Here is a 17385-nt window from a genome sequence, read left to right as displayed (position 1 = left end):
GTGCTTTTACCACATTCTCTGGCAATTAATTCCATAGCTTAATAACATGTTGAGTGAAGAAGTATTTTCTCTGATTTTTTTTCTAAATGTAAGTAGTGCTCCTTGCTTTTAAATTGTCATAGTAACTACCATCAATTGTGTTGTCAGCTTGTTTTTATCTTTTTGGTAATGTGCTCTGGCCTGAAGCCAGGTGGTTCTCTATAGCAAAGATATCGATCTGAAAATAGCATTTCCACCCAAATTGACTGCAAGTCATCTTTGTCACAAATCTTGACTTCCAATTCAAAGTCAGCACTTGCTATTACTGATGTCAGCAGCTCTGCACTGTTCAAAGAAGGTTAGTTGAAGTGATATAATCAGCTTTTTCCTCTGCAGAAACAGATAACATGAAAAACATCCTTAGTATGTATACTTCTGCATTGAGAAGTTTGCCTCATCTCCAAGCTTCCTTATAAAAGGCCGTTTATTCTTTCTGTTGGTAATAGTGTCAGTAGCTTTTCTGGCATAATCAGTGTCGTTGAAACCTTGATCTCCTTATAGTTTTGTCTCCAGTTCATTTAGATAGCAGTACTTGACATCCCTACAATGTGGACCATCTTTGCCTTCATGTATCTGGTTGAACTGCAAACCTATTCTTTCAATGGTTTTCTTCACTGTATAGCTACTATAACAAGTACAGGTCATGTGGAACACAGATCTTGTGTTTCTCAGTGTCACTAACATTTGTCAACTTTGTCCTGTCTTGTGGGGCAGTTTTCAAACTGTCCACATTGCGGCAAAGCCCATGTCCCCTGTTATCTAATCTAATCTCAACATTCCTAGCCCGCCTTATCCCTAATAAAGTCCAGAGCGGGTTGTAAAAAAGAAAACCAGCAAAAACACTGGAAAATACAATAAAAATAATGGGCCAGATTCTATATATAGTGAGTAAAATCTAGGCGCATCCGATGTATGTGCCTAGCATTATTCTATAAGACATATCTACATTTAGATGCGGGTTTTAGATTAGGCTGGGTGGATTTGCTTGGATTTAGGCGCAGCCATTTATGTCATTGAAAAGCTGGTGTAAATTCCTGCACCAAAATCTAGGTGCACTCCCCCAAATTATTATTATTTTTTTTTTTCAAATTTGTTTTATTATTTTTCATTAGAAACATAACAGTATCCACACTATATCCTTGTACAGAGATTAGAACTTCTCTTTCAACTAACAACATGTTTCCAACTATTACCCTCCCTCCCCTATTATATTCCCCCCTCTTAGGTAGTTTTGTGACCAATTCTCTTTAGACTTGTCCAAGTGACACATTGATCAGGAGTGTCCGAGAGGATAACCACTGTTCATAGGGATTCCACGTTTTATGGTGCTGCGGAATACGGCCAGTGCGTAAAACTGTTAACTTCGACATCAGATGAATATAGTCTAGTTTCCGCAACACTGACCGCAGTTCCGGAAGTGTGGGTTGCTTCCATGCCGCAGCCAGCACCAATTTGGCGGCCACGAATAGATGTGTGGCAAAGCGGTGTATGGAGTTAGGAATTCCTGCAGGTCTAAAGTGGAGTAAGCAGTAGTCCATTCTCATCGGATAGTTCGCTCCTGTAACTTCACCCAGAAACTTCAATATCTCCCCCAAATTCTTTTAACTACGTGTAGATTTGATTGATTGCCCCGACATGGCCACACTCCTCCTATTGCTGCACCCCTGTTTTGGCTATGCATGCAGGAATTAACGCGCACCTCTTTTTAGAATACTCCTAGAAGGATGCATGCACAAATTCCAATTATTGCCATTTAGTGTTGATAATTGGTCATTATTCACCAATTATCAACACTAATAAGCTCATTGACTGAGCAGAATGTGTAAACTGGCTGCATGCACAATTTAATGTGCACTACTCGGTGTGCCATATATAGAATCTAGGGGAATATGTCAAAACATGATAAATTTAGCTATTTTTCTGAATTGAATATTTATCAAAAAGATAAGTTTTTAACTGATTTCTTTTTTTTTTTTTAATAATGATTTTTATTGACAAGAGGAATGTACACATACACCATCCAGAAAATCATAAACCAGCAATATCACACCACAGTATAGATATATACAAGTTTTCACATGACCAGCGCGTTGGCTCTTTTATCAAATCTGTAAAGCATATGTACTGTTACAAAATGTGAGCCTTAGCTTAACATCTGTGACACTCCCTCTTGTGCTTGTTTTCAGTTTTCTCCCCCTTTCTTCTTTTAACTGATTTCTAAAAGAAACATAAGAAGATTGTCATTTGATGTATAAAGAATCTTGAAGAAAATAAGTTTATATAAGAAATCACTCAGTGTGTCACCATATTCTATATATAGTGAGTAAAATCTAGGCGCATCCGATGTATGTGCCTAGCGTTATTCTATAAGCCATATCTACATTCAGATGTGGTTTTTAGATTAGGCTGGGTGGGTGCGCTTAGAGGAGTTTTAAAAAGGTTTGGACGGCTTCCTAAAGGAAAAGTTCATACACTGTTATTAAATGGACTTGGGGAAAATCCACTATTTCTGGGATAAGCAGTATAAAATGTTTTGTACATTTTGGGGATATTGCTGGGTATTTGTGACCTGGATTGACCACTGTTGGAAACAGGATGCTGGGCTCGATGGACCTTTGGGCTTTCCCCGTATGGCAATACTTATGTACTTATGTAAATATAAATGTAAAAGGAGTGCAATTTTAAAACCTTAAAAATATGTCCTTAAAGTCATTACTGTGTATCAAAACATGCTCCAAAAACAATCATTAAAAACTTGCTGATAATGTAGCAACATGCATATATCAGTCACTCAGCTACGTGACTGATTTATGCGTGTAGCTACATTATCAGTGTTTTTTTAATGATTGTTTTGGGGGGTTGTTTTATATGTCCCCTCTTTCCCTCTCCCCCAGTGCACATTAGGACCCCCACCCAGCAAAACCCGCCTCCTCTCAACCATGAAGGTAAGCTCCCTGGGCTTACCTACATCCCTGGTGGTCCAACGGTATTGTTGGGGACAGGAACGTAGCTTCCTCTCTCCTGCTCCTTGCAGCGCCTTGGTAAAATGGCTTCTTCGACCTCTCGCAGTACTTCATGTAGTACTGTGAGCTGCCACAAGAGGTTGCAGCAGCCTTTTTACTGGGGCGCCACAAGGGACAGTAGTGAAGGAACTATGCTCCTGCCCCCAACAACCCCTCTGAACCACCAGGGAGGTAGGTAAGCCTCAGTGCTGCCCCTGACCTGCCCACTTTTTGGTTGGGCGGTCTCATGGGATATTCAGTGGTACTGTCTAGTTAAGTGCCGCTAAATATCCCTGTCTAGGCGCTGGGAAGCTATTTAAGCGGGCAGGAGAGACTCCTCCCCACATAAATTGCTTTGAATATCGGCCTCTTGTGTCTCTGTAAATTGGTTTATAGTATTTAATTTTTGTGAATGCATCTCCAGTTATTATTAATGTGTGTTAATGTCTAAATCCCCTGCTCTCATGAAAAAAGCGTAGGATGTGCACTTATTTTAAGAACTCAGCATATTACAATATCAATGTACAACCAATTAGAGTCTAATACATAGTACCTAAAATCAGATTTATAGAAGGCAGAATAAAACTTCCCTACCCCTTAGCGATAAAAGCTGCTGCTGCAAAACTAAAAGGGGGTTTTAATGTGTTTTTTTTTTAATTTCACCACCTAGAATTGGCTGAAGAGCCATGCTTTAATCTATTTTCTGAACCTCAGATTGCCCAGTTATCTTTGGACAGAGAAGAAGAACTGTATAATGTGATCCAACATTTAGAAATCACAAGTCGATATAAACACTGAATATAAATTAATTAAATTTAGCACTGGAGGGCATAATAAAAGGCAAAAATGATCAAGGAAAACAAGAGTATTCTGGAGCAATGATACCTGAAATGACCACACTCTACACTTGTAGGCAAAGTGAAGAGGAAAGGTGAGTACTGTGAGAATTGCATGGGTACCGAAAGTGCCACCGGTTGACAGTGATTTGCTGTGATCTTCAAAGCTTATGTATTGCAGCCTCCTCTTCAGGTGTGGCAGTCGTGTCTGAGAAAAGTGCCTATGTTGTTTCAGAAACACATGCTCTATGAAATCTGTGTGTTAAAATGTATTTTATTTTATTTTTTTTAAATGGATGAAAGTTTTCAGATTTTTTTTTTTTTTTTGCTCAGTTAAGAGGCAATGAATTTGAAAGCTCTTTTGCCTTGTGTTTTCAGGTGAGGAGCTGGCGATGCTGGAGGACATGAGTTTAGGAATTATGGACCTGAGGAACGTAACCTTTAAAGTAACCCAGGCTACATCAAATTCTTCTGCTGACATGCTGCCTGTCATAACAGGAAATCGGTAATGAAACGTGAGAAGCACTTTTTTTAAACTGGCAGCCTATTTTCTACTATTTAGAATCTTCCCAATGCTAATGTACTGCTATTAATGACAGGGCCAAAAATAAGACATCATTTTGTTACTTCAGTTTATCTGCATTTAGCTCACACGTTTTCAGTAATACCTCAAGGTGAGTAACATTCGGGTACACTAAGGTTTTTTTCGCTTACAATGCAAATTTGTACCTGAGGCAAAGGAAGGTTAAGCGATTTGCCGAAGATCACAAGGAGCAGTGGCAGGATTTGAACTACTAGGCTTTCCTGGTTGTCAGCCCAGTGCTTTAACCACTAGGCTACTACTCCTCCACTCCATATTGTAAAAGTCTCTTAATCTATTACTAAGTGAAATTATTGATGAATGCTAAGAAATATGATCATATGACACGCAACACCAACATTGGCTTCTTTTTAAAGGCCTTTTGCACAGGATGCCTATTAGTTTTTGATAGGGAGAGGGAGGCATTGGTGTGCTTCAAAGGAAGGCAATTGGATTTTGGAAACATGCTGTTATTAAACTTGCAGCATTATATTGTGAGGCAGTTACTGAATTAATTTCTAGTAACATTTAACAAACACATTCAGTAAACCCTACTTTAAGGAATATGACATAATAGTCAACCTTTTGGAGTGTAAGGAAACTCATCTTCCTGTTGTAGATCTGAGATAGCGGTGGGTCCTCCCCCCCCCCCCCCCCCCCCCCCCCCCCACCGATTGCTGATCTGGAACTTTTCAAAATTTTCTTTTTGCCTTACAGCCGGAGTGGAAGGTGAAGGATGCCACTAGCTCTAACCCTGTATCTTTTTCCATAGAAATTTTTTTTTAATTTATGGAACACATGCTCAGAACAAATGATCCAGATGTCTTGCGACTATACATAAAAAATAATAGACAAACTTCATAAAGCAAACATATTGTGAGAGAGTGTAGTATAGTAGAGAGGGCATGGTTCAACCAGGCACAGCTAATCTGCTGAACCAGGAGAAAGTTAAAATCCCTAGAGGGGAAACAGAACAAGGAGGCAGGGTTCTCCAGGGGATTCCCAGGAAGGGCTGCAGTGTCTGAAGATGGGCGTGGGAGAAGAAGGGAACTACCCCTCCACATTGGCCTCCACTATATATGTGTGCATCCAGGCTGAGAATTGGACTGCCAAGATGGGAAATCTTTTTTTTTTTTTCTTGGAGAGTTTGACCCTGTGTGGCCAGGCTAAGGATGGGCCTGGGTTCGTGGGCTGTTTTTAACCTGCTGCATCTTGTGTTTGGGGTTTAGCAAGAATCTAAGATAACTCTGGGAAGACTTTTCACTGACTTTATAAGCAACTGTATGTGCAAGATAGTCTGCCTATCAGGTAAACAGGCTTCTATTTTCATTTAAGAAATAAAAGAATTCTTGTTTAAATTCCATACCTGATCCAGTTGTTCTAAGAAAGCTCTGTGCTCAACCCTGGCTCATGCAATCATATATGGTGGCTGCTGTGGGATCTGCACTTCCCAGTTCAAAAGAAGACAAATCCATTAATCTCCAGAAATCTGAGCCTCAGTACAGCACAGGGTAGAGGCATGTACACAGTCTAAAGGAGGTAGCCTTTCCCTGGAGAGGAAACTAGAAGTTTTAGTCAAAGCTGAACAGGCAGGAAGTTTTTTTTTGGTGTTTGCTTTGCTATTAGAACAGCAGAGAAAGTCTGGCCTGCAATGGTCAGGGGAACTGGGTAAGCTGCATGCATTTGCTATGGTAGAGCCTTAAAAACCTAGAGGGGAAGACCAGTGTAAAGATCTCTCTGAGAAGCAGATTCTGAGGAACTGGTGCCTAGAGTGGAGTTATAACATGGAAATAAAACTGCTGTAACAGCTTCAGCTGGAGCAATAGGAAAAACCAATCCAGAGTAGTGATTGGAACCAGAACCACTGCTTATCAAGGTGCAGTTGGCCAGAAAACTCAAGCCCATTGGCTAAATATAATGGCTGCATTTTAAGCTGCAGCTGGAGCAGTTGGAAACTTTGGAATAGAGTAGCAGTTTAAGCCAGAGCCCCCTCATATACTGGCGAGAGACCGGTGGTGTTCATATAGAACATTGTAAGCAATACACATGCCATTCTGGGAGCAGGAATGGCAGATAGTCTAGATAGCTTTGCATCAGTGCCCTGTGAATAAACAGGACTACCAGCCTTGGGAGTGGAGTGCAGCTGAGGAAAAGAAAAACAAGGCTAAAAAGAAGGGTACAAAGTCACAAGGACTGGCTAGCAAGGACATTAATGGACAAATCAAGGAGTCTCCAAAAGGGAGCCAGTTAAGAGAGCGAACCAAAGTCAAGGGAAGCTGGATGATTAAGGCAACTGATCAAGGCATTTTGCCCGCAGGAGAAAACTACCTATGCAGCTGGAGGAGGCCAGATTGCCTATAGAAGACCTGACTAAGAAGTGGAGTGATTTACAACCTGAAGACCAGAAGCACCAAAAAGAAAGGAAGATTTACCCAGGGCAACTGGTGGAAGTTCAATAACAGCCTTCAGTTCAGCCCAAAGGATTGAAGGAAATCACCCACAATAGTACAGATATGACTGAAGAATTAGATGGTTTATCTAAAAAAGCACATTGACTTAGGGAGGAGAAAGAAGCCCTCCAGTGTGAGCTGTTCAGGACCAACCTCAAGATCAGGTTAATGAGTTGGAAGAAGCCATCCTCTGGATTGCAGAGATGACAGAGGAATTGCACTATTTATCTGCACATCTGTGTAGGTTACGAGAGGAAAAGTACCTCCAAGGTCAACTAATAGAGGTTCAGGACCAGTTTCAAGGTCAAAGTCACAGAATGAAAGAATATGAGGGCATGCTGCAGCACATGGAAATAAAGAAAAGAGAACTAATGGGAACAATTGACCTGTAGACAAAAGAGATAATACAATCAAGTGCCAAGCCCCCAGGAAGGGACACTGCAAAAGAAGCTTTGTAAGTGAAGCTGGAGGAGCTCCAGTCCTTGGAAGCCTCCCTAAGCTACTGAGAGGATCAACTGAAGAAAGAACGGAGTGGTCCCAGCCAGAATGCAATGCCGAAATGAAAGCTAAACCCCCAAGAAATCTGTGTTTAACCAGAGAAAAAGAACAAGATGTCTGGCATTTAAAAAGCAGCTTGGAAAACAAGACAGAGGTGGTTACCCAGTTTCAGGAGCATGTGATCCTTATGAGTTCCTCCATTGAGATTCTGCAGAAGCAAGCAGGAGAGCGGCTTAATGAGTTAAGAGCTCAACCAGGCAGTTGAAGAACAACATGACAGCACATTGGTTGAAGTAACCCAATTACATGACCAACTCAGGCAGTATAAAATCCTTGTGGAAGAATTGCACGTCAAAAGACATCCCAAGAACTGGCTGAGAAGAAAGTTATTTATGAAAATGAAGAGATGAGTTTCAGGCTTCAGGACCTGTGAAGAAAGTTGGAAGGAAGAGTTCCAGCTGACTGCCTTAAGACCCATCATGACCATCCTTAACAGAATTTCTATTATAATTACCAAAGTACCAAACTCTGGAACTCATTATCCAAGTATATCAGACACTCAGTTGATTATATGTGATTTAGAAGTTCACTTAAAGCCCACTTCTTTAGATCTGTGTTCAGCCAATATGAATATTTTTTTAATAGTTGTATTCTTGTATTAATATTAATTAGTACATAAGCACCACCATACTGGGAAAAGACCAAGGGTCCATCAAGCACAGCATCCTGTCTCCAACAGCAGCCAATCCAGGTTTCAAGAACCCGGCAACCCCCCCCCCCCCCCCCCCCCCCAAAAAAAAAAAAAAAGCTTAATGTTCAATGGACTTTCCCCTCAGGAATCTGTCCAAACCCCTTTTAAATTCCGTAAAGCTAGCTGCTGTCACTACATTCTCCAGCAACGAGTTCCAGAGTCTTAACTACACGCTGAGTAAAGAAAATCTTTCTCCCTATTTGTTTTAAATCTACCATATTCTAGCTTCATCTTGTGTCCCCTGGTTTTGTTGTTGCTTGAATGTGTAAACAAACGCTTCACATCTGTTCGCTCTAATCCACTCATTATCTTGTAGACTTCTATCATATCACCCCTCAGCCGCCTTTTCTCCAAGCTCAAGAGCCCTAACCTTCTCAGCCTTTCCTCATAAGGAAGTCGTTCCATTCCCTTTATCCTTTTCGTCGCCCTTCTCTGCACCTTCTCTAATTCCTTTATATCTTTTTTGAGATGCGGCGACCAGAATTGGACTTGTAATGCTGCTGCTTAATTTATGTAAGCTGCATTGAACCTGAGCTTTCTTGGGAAAATGCGGGGTAGAAATGTCATAATAAGACTGGAAATAAAACAGAAAATTAAGCAGCTGTAAGCTGTAGAAGAGGAGCTGGTATAGCAGCATCAAGATGTAAAAGAGCTCCTAGACAAAGTTCATTTGCTACTTGCCAGTAACGCAGCTACACTTACCACCTCATCTTGACGTAGTGGTAAGTGTAGCTGCGCTATCAGCAGATGTAACAGCTAGTATGTGGTACTGATGAGTCAGAGATGGCCACACCTCTACCCACACACCCATGTCACTCACTGTTTCTGCCCACTTTAGGCACCTAACTTTTTTTTTTTTTTTTTACCACAGCAACTTCCTTTTTAATCAGGAGACAGCAACACAGGTCTGTGCAACTGTCTACTGTGTGATAAACCATGCATTAACTGCTTGGTAAAAAGGGCCCCATAGTCAAGAGACAGATAATTGTCATTTTTCCTCATACCTGACCTGAAGAATTTTCTGTCTTTGAAAGCTGGTCAGAAAAGTGTATTGTTAATCCAATAAAGGTATCACCTTATTTTTCTTTCTTTTGTTTTATTTTATTTTTATGTATTACCTATAAATAATTTCAAGTAATCACTGAGTAGGTAATTTTCGATAGTATTTCTGCAGGTAAAACAGTGCTTTAAGCACAGAAATGAACTTCTATGTTAAAAAAAATCTCCCCCCTCCCCAATGTGTAGTTACTTCTACTGCTGCTGATACTACTACTAATTTCTATAGCGCTACTAGACCTACACAGTGTTGTACACTAAACATGTATGAGACAGTCCTTGCTTGACAGAGCTAACAGTCTAATCAAGACAGACAAACAAGACAAATAAGGGATTAGGGGTTAAAACCAAGGAGGTTTAATGACGGAGACGGCAGCCAAGTGCTTCACACATTATCTGGACTGAAGCCAATAGGCAGAGATTGCTGCCATATTGATATGTACAAAACAATAGTAGATGTTATTGAAAACAATTTCAAACTTGTGAGGTTTATATTATTTTGCATTCTTTCTGGAGGGGATCGGGGGTTTGGGGATTTTTAGAGGTGTCTGTGAAGGGGAGAGGATTATATTCACAATATTTTTGTCAGTGCTCCAGAGCTTACTTTTGTTATTTGTATAGTAAATTTCAGTGCTGTGCTATATGCCTTTATTTGTGCTTACGATGATGATAAAGGTATTTCTACATAAAAACAATAGCAAATGCTTATGACTGCTTATATGTGGTTCATCTGTAATGAGTCCAAAGCTGTTCCAGTTAGATAGGCAATGCCTTACAAGGTGAGGATAAATGATTTTTTTAAAATTTGACAGCTTTTTTTATTTATTTGAAAGTTTCCCGTATGTAGATATATATCATGAAATAAAATTGAAAATCACTAAAACAGCATAAAAATTATTTTAGCTGGTAGAAACAGGAGTAATAAACTCTGTATTTTGTGTTCATTTTTCTACACTGTTCTGTAGAATACAGTAATACATGGCCTCATTTCAGTGAGGATATTCGGTTTCCTGATGGGTACATCTTAACTGTTGTTGTAATCTACCTTGGGAAGCCTGGTGTTATAAAGATGGAATATATTGAAATTAAATGGAAGTAAAATTAAACTTTCTTTTCAGATCTGTTGTCAGGGGTAATAAGTCAAAAATTAAGCCAAAATTCAGAACTGACAAGGGGGGAGTCAGCTCCCGAAGGCTGGCTTTTGACGAGTCCTGAGTTGTAGACATTGTCTCTGGTACACTCTAGTACCTTCAGAACTACAGCCATTATAAAGCAATGAAATTGAACTCCTAGCTATTTTATTGCTTTATAGCTGGGAGTTTACCCTACTGTTGAAGAACAGCTGAAGGTCTTTTTCCTGACAGCACGCTGGAGAAGCTGCCTTCCCAAATGCGCCAGAATGGAGCCCGAGTCAACAGAGAAACTGCACACAGGGCTGGTTGGAGGGTTTAACTGATATGAAGGCCTCCAGCCAGATACTACAGCCTCTTTGCCAGTCCATTACCCAAGACCTCCTCCATACGCAAAACAGACTCACCATCAGCCATCATTCACATACCTTTCCATTCCTGACACTGCCATTCGCAAACAGGGTAGCCCTCTACATAGTCTCTGTCTCTAACTCCAGCTCCCCCTCTCCCAGCCCCATTACCTCTCTGTACAGCCGGTGCGCTCAAAGCACAAGCCGGCATGTTTCTAAATATAATGGAGATAAAAGAACAATGAACAAAGTCAACATTGATGCAGCAGCTGATAATTTGTTTTGGACATACCAAGATGGCGGCTACTGGGGGAATTGGCTTCAGCCTTGTAACGTCAGGGTGTCTTCTGTCATTAAAGCCCCTTGATTAAAACAGACATGGGTACTGAACAAGTAAATAGAAGTTAAATGCAGCCTAGATTTAAATAGGGCCAGAGACGAGCTTGACATGCTGACCCAGGAAGTCTATTCCAGGCGTGTAGAACATAGAAACATGACGTAGATAAGAGGCAAATGGTCCTGGGAATGGGGTGTGACTTACTAAGTCAGGATCACAAAGGTTTTTTGAATGTTCATTATTCTGTATTAGTTTGACATCTTTGCCTGAACTAGTTGTTTATTAGTTTGGTGATTTGATCCTGTCTAGATTTATTATAAAATCTTGGAATAAGATGGATATGATGGGTTGGGTTGGGGAGTTTGGGTTGGAAATGAATCTTGTAAAAAAATATTGAACACATGTTTCTGTTTGAATTAATGTATCTTTATTTGTTCAATAAAAATTGTTTACAGTTAAAAGCCAAATAGTCCATCCAGTCTGCCCATCCACAACAATCACTATCTCCTCCTTTCCCTAAGAGATCCCACATGCCTGTCCCACACTTCCTTAAATTCAGACACATTCTTCATCTCCACCACTTCCACTGGGAAGCGATTCCAGGCATCCACTACCCTTCCTGTGAAAAAGTATTTCCTTAGATTGTTCCAGAGCCTATAACCTCTTAAATTCATCCTATGTAACATAGTAAATGACGGCAGATAAAGACCTGAATGGTCCAGTCAGTTTGCCCAACAAGATAAACTCATTTTACATGGTATGTAATGCTTTATATGTATACCAGAGTTTCATTTGTCCTTGCCATTCTCAGGGCATAGACTGTAGAAGTCTGCCCAGCACTGTTCTACTAAATGTTCTGAAGCTAACATCGAAGCCCCTTAAAATTTACACTCCAGCCCATCTATATCTATTCAGTTATAAACAGGGCGTAAACCGTAGATGTCTGCCCAGCACCGGTTTTGCTTCCCAGTTACCAGCGTTGCCACCCAATCTCCGCTAAGATTCCATAGATCCATTCCTTCTAAACAGGATTCCTTTTTTTTTTTTTGTTACATTTGTACCCCGCGCTTTCCCACTCATGGCAGGCTCAATGCGGCTTACATATACAGGTACTTATTTGTACCTGGGGCATTGGAGGGTTAAGTGACTTGCCCAGAGTCACAAGGAGCTGCCTGTGCCTGAAGTGGGAATCAAACTCAGTTCCCCAGGACCAGAGTCCACCACCCTAACCACTAGGCCACTCCTCCCATGCATGTTTGAATTCCAATACCGTTTTTATCTCCACTATCTCCCGCGGGAGGGCATTCCACATATCTACCGCCCTTTCTGTGAAAAAATACTTCCTGACATTATTCCTGAGTCTGCCCCTCTTCAACCTCAATTCATGTCCTCTAGTTCTACCACCTTCCTGTCTCTGGAAAAGGTTTATCCTGTGCCGTCTCATTCCAGAGTTTTCCTTCATTTGAAAGAAACTCACCTCCTGTACATTAATGCCATAGAGGTATTTTAATGTCTCTATCATATCCCCTCTCTCCCGCCTTTCTTCCAATATATTCATATTAAGAGCCTTAAGTCTGTCCCCATATGCTTTACAACAGAGACCACTGACCAATATTTCAACTGTCCTCTGGACCGACTCTGTCCTGTGCAGCAAGATAAAAGGAATGGAGTCTGGAGTTGGCAGTGGAGGAGAAGGGTACATATCAGAGAACTGGGTATACAGCTTGTATACACCTGTATACCCACACTGAACAGAGGCATTCCTGGGAGGGGTTTGCATTTATCCACATACTTTTGAAAATACTTGCATATGTGCATAAATTAACCCTGAAAATGTGTGCATGGTAAAGAGCATGTATAAATGTTAAGTACATACACTCTCTGGGATAATTATTGAATTAGTTATGTAGATACTTTTGTTTTGAAAAGTCAATGAAGTGTGTTCAGGAAAAAGTCTGTAATACTTTTTTTATGCATGTGCAGTTATAAAATTGTCCCCTTAGAAGTTAAAGATCAGGAAGAGTCAGTGACCTGGTTTAAAAGCAGCCTCAAAGAGGTAGATCTTTAAGCGCAACCTACACCCAGCCAGTGATGGAGCATTATGCACCAATTTGGAAGGTTGTTCCAGGCACCTGGTGCTGCAAGACAAAAAGTGTGGAGTTAACAACATAAGAGACAATAGGAGCAACTTGCCTGATAAATGGAAGTCACAAAGGGGAGGTCATAGGGAGAGAAAAGAGAAGAGGCGGCATGAAACTGCACAGGAATATACTTACTGATGAGAACTAGAAATGGACATGCCTTAATCTGTTAATTTATAAGATGTCACCAGCCTCTGTGTTGATGTTGTTACTATTATTACATATTAGAAAATCAGTGAAATAATATTTTTGTCGTATTTAATTGAAATTGAAACATCCTCAGCTTAGATGCTGAGTAAAAACTTTGTTGAGTATTGTCTGTGTGAGATAGTGTTTATTTTTCTTTCTTTCTTTCTTTTTTTTTGTCTGTAGTGATGGATTTAATGTTAGGATTCCCCTGCCTGGTACCTTATTTGATACCTTGCCTCGAGAGATTCAGAGTGGTATGCTGCTGCGTGTCCAGCCCGTCCTCTTCAATGTGGGAATTAACGAGCAGCAGACTCTGGCAGAGAAGTAAGTATTACCTATGAAGATCACAGGAGTTTAAATGTGAAGTCCTGTAGAAGTGGTCTAGGAGTAGCCCATTCAAGAGTAACTATTAATGCAATGCATTTGAACCTTAAACCTTAAGGGAAACTTGGAAAATATTGTCAGGACATGGATATGAAAGCATATTCCTGTATTTCATAAACATTTTATCCTTCTCATCAGGAGGCACATATGCATAATTATTTTAACTATTACATGCATTTATGCAGACTCTTTTAATTTGCAAAGGTGGATTAATGGATTTGGATTTTAGATTTCCCTTTTTCCAAATTCAAGCTCAAGGCAAGTTATTTCTCTGTCCCCAGAGAATCTACGTTGTATCCAAGGCACTGAAAGGTGAAGTGACTTACCTAAGGGCGCACAAGACAAAGTTCAAGAATGACAATAGAAGTATTAGAATCTGAATTTTGGCTTCCCTTGTTCTCAGCCCATTGCTCTAACTGCTACTGTAAATTCAGGTTCATTACTGTCATGCTATGCACAAAAGTAACCCGATTGGAGACATTGCCCCATAAGAAAGGCAGTGATTTTTTATCTGATACGTATACCCAGTGCATTTTTCTAGCAAAAAAGGTGCCGGTACTCAGAATGCTAGGCCACCCTTCAGGGGTGGGGTAATCACTGAGGGACCCACCCCACAATAGCCAGACCCCTGCAACCAGCCACAGGGTTTATGACAAGGCAGAATTGGTGTGTAGAACCTGAGCTCTTTCATTAAAACTTGGGGTCCATGGGTCAATTTTAGCAGACAATGGAAAAGGTGCTGGTACTCAAGTACCCCCTCAAAAAAAGCCCTGCGTATACCCTGAAATCCTTTGTCAAATTCTATGTTTCAGTGAACTATTAAATAAACAGAAATTGAAAGAACTTCTGCATAATGCGAAGTTAAACATGACATCTTTCTGCACATGTCAATAGGTAATTACTCTGTATTTGCAGGATTTTGTATATTCAAAACAAGAAAACAATGAGGGAGGAAGTGATGTTATTAACCCATTTTTCTCAGGTTTTTATTTTCACCCAAGTTTTCTAAACCAGTTTTGGAACATTGAGCAAAAAATGGGTTAAAGGTGATGCCTGAGAAAGGACTCCAGTCAGAGTTGATTAAAATAGTATTGGAATAGCCCTACTTACCTCAGCGTACTGGTGAAAGCAGTGGCTAATCGTGTGAGAGCACATGCAGAAGTATTTAAAAATTTAGAACACAGGGATAAGATTGTTCCCATCAGTCAATACTTAGATTCATTTGGCAGGGTAAAAGGGAATCTGAAGAGGGGACAGTCAATGAAGTTACATGGAAATACTCTAAAAACAAATAGGAAATATTTTTTTTCACTCTATGAATAGTTAAGCTCTGGAAATAGTTGTCCGAGGATGTGGTAACAGCAGTTAGTGTATCTGGTTTAAAAAGGTTCCTGGAGGAAAAATCCATAGTCTGCTATTGTGATAGACATGGGGGAAACCTCTACTGGCTCTTGACCCTGGAGGGGTCAGGTTTATAAGAAAGGGAAGAATGGATGTTCGCAAAAGTGTGATCAAACTGACACAAATTTCCACATTTAATCGAGTTTTCTGGAGGTATATCAGTACAGGGAAAGGTGCCTCACTGGTATAAAATACATTTGGAATAGACTTATACTGTGTGTCTTGATGGGATATGCTTGTGGCAATCTGTCCTATATTAGTCTACATGTCTGTCCACTGTTCATCTGTCCAAGTTCGTTTTATGTCCCCCTCCCACTTTCCCTGACATAATAAAGTACATATGGATTTAAGCTATAATACCAGTGACATAATAAAGTACATATGGATTTAAGCTATAATACCAGTGACCATTGCACCCTGTCAAACACTTTTTTAATGTCCAGAGGTAGAAATACAACTGGGTCTTCTGTTTTTGTGAATAATCGGTCTATTATACAGTATTTAGGCATTTTCTTATGTTGTTGGAAGACTTTCTGCTTGTGATATACACTGGTCTTTATGTATCAAACCTGATACTGTCATGTTTAGATGGTTGTATACATTTTTGGGCAGGGAAATAGGTCGGTATTAACTCAGAGTATGTTGCCCCTGCCACTTTTGTGAATAACTGTATTATGAGCCTATTGGAAAGAGAGTAATAGTATTCCCACTTCTTGTGTCCAATTTAGAACAAGATATGTATCAAGAGAGATAGAGAGAGCAAAATATGTTTAAATGTTTTATAATATTCTGGGGGAAACCCATCAAGGCCTGCTGCCTCGCACTCGAGACTTATGGGTTGATATTCAAAATTATTTAACCAGCCAGAAACATCTTTTGGCTGGTTAAATCAGCTGTTTGGGGCTTACCGCTCATTTTAGTAATACCGCTGAAAATGTCCGGTTTGAGTCTAACTAGAAAACAGCTATTTTTTGGGCATTCTGAGGTAAGAGTCTGCACTTGGCCAGTTAAGTGCCGATATTCAGCGCTTAACCAGCCATGGTAACTGCATACTCCTGCACTATTTGATTTCCGTACCAACTGCAAGACCTTCCTAACCCATTTAGCTTTTATTTTAGCCCTATCCCCACTGCTCCCTAAGTGGATCTCCTATAAAAGATACCTTATTTTAGCCTCCCCAGTTCCATTAATGCCTTTTTTTCTTTTCCTACATATTTGCATCCTTATGTTATAATAGTAATTTTTTATGATTGCTCTATCCACCATTTCCCCATCAGTGGTCATATTTAATCCATCTGGACTGTCCATTCTCTCCCACACAGACATATCTTCCACGTACACAATCTCCCCAGGTCCCAGGATACAGAATTATCCCCATTACCTGCCTTACCCATGTGTGCCCAAACTTCATAAACATTCTACTACCAACTATAGCCAAAAACTGAAGCAGAGACTGTATAGCTGGGTGAGTTGATGTGGCCTGTCTTCTCCTCTCCCTTTCAGTAGGCCTCACCACTCTCTGCACCAAGATGATCCCGGTGTTTAGCTCTGCCACTGATGGTGCTTCTCTCTGCATGCTTGGCTCAGTGACCCACTGCCAGCCAACAAGTAATCAGTCTCTCCGGGGTCTGCACCATCACTAGTTCCCTGCCGAGGTTTGAGTCCCCTTTTAAGCTGTGCTGCATAATGACAGGCCTCTGGCAAGTAACAGTCCCCTATGTGTATCTCTGCCATAACTGATTAGTCATGGCAGCTATCTTCAGATTTACTTGTCATATATGTCTCTATAATATGCTGCATTACTGCCCCTCTTTTGAGGTAGGGTTCTGTTTATCTTCAAGTCCAGACCTTCTAGAATGAGGATCATCTGGGAAATGGAGTCCGAGGAACTCCACTTTTTTTTTTTTACCTCTGTGAACAGAATAGCCTCTCCCTTCTAGATTTCTCCTAACTTTGCTGGGAGCGGTATCACTGTCTGTATCCCATGCTTGTACAGTCTCTTTTTTTTATCTCCTGGTACTACATTCTGTGCCAATTGACCAGGCTAAAATCCAGAATAATATGACTGTCTTCCCTTTATATTCTACCTTGCCAGCTTGCTTTGCTGCTAGCAATACAGCTTCCTTATGGCAGAAATTCAGTATTTTGGCCAATATGGGCTGCAGTCTATAGCTTAACTCTGGGATGTCCAGTATCTTATATTCACTCTCTGTGAGCAATTCTCCAGGTTCATCTTAGTTA

At 40.5% G+C, this 17385-nt stretch overlaps 1 protein-coding gene across 5 annotated transcripts in view; it reads left to right on the top strand.

Moving 5' to 3' along the window:
* The window catches only part of INPP4A (inositol polyphosphate-4-phosphatase type I A), a 349368-nt gene that overhangs the window by 289845 nt on the left and 42138 nt on the right, over positions 1-17385 (top strand). For all 5 annotated transcript variants that reach the window (XM_030201389.1, XM_030201388.1, XM_030201387.1 and 2 more), the window contains 2 exons: positions 4256-4382; positions 13543-13683. In XM_030201389.1, the coding sequence (XP_030057249.1) occupies positions 4256-4382; positions 13543-13683 (268 nt within the window). The remainder of the gene's footprint in view (positions 1-4255; positions 4383-13542; positions 13684-17385) is intronic.

Source organism: Microcaecilia unicolor, chromosome 4 (genome assembly GCF_901765095.1).
Source record: "Microcaecilia unicolor chromosome 4, aMicUni1.1, whole genome shotgun sequence".
Taxonomy (NCBI): domain Eukaryota; kingdom Metazoa; phylum Chordata; class Amphibia; order Gymnophiona; family Siphonopidae; genus Microcaecilia; species Microcaecilia unicolor.
The sequence above is the reverse complement of the archived record's forward strand: the minus strand, read 5'-3'. Positions and strand labels throughout refer to the sequence as shown.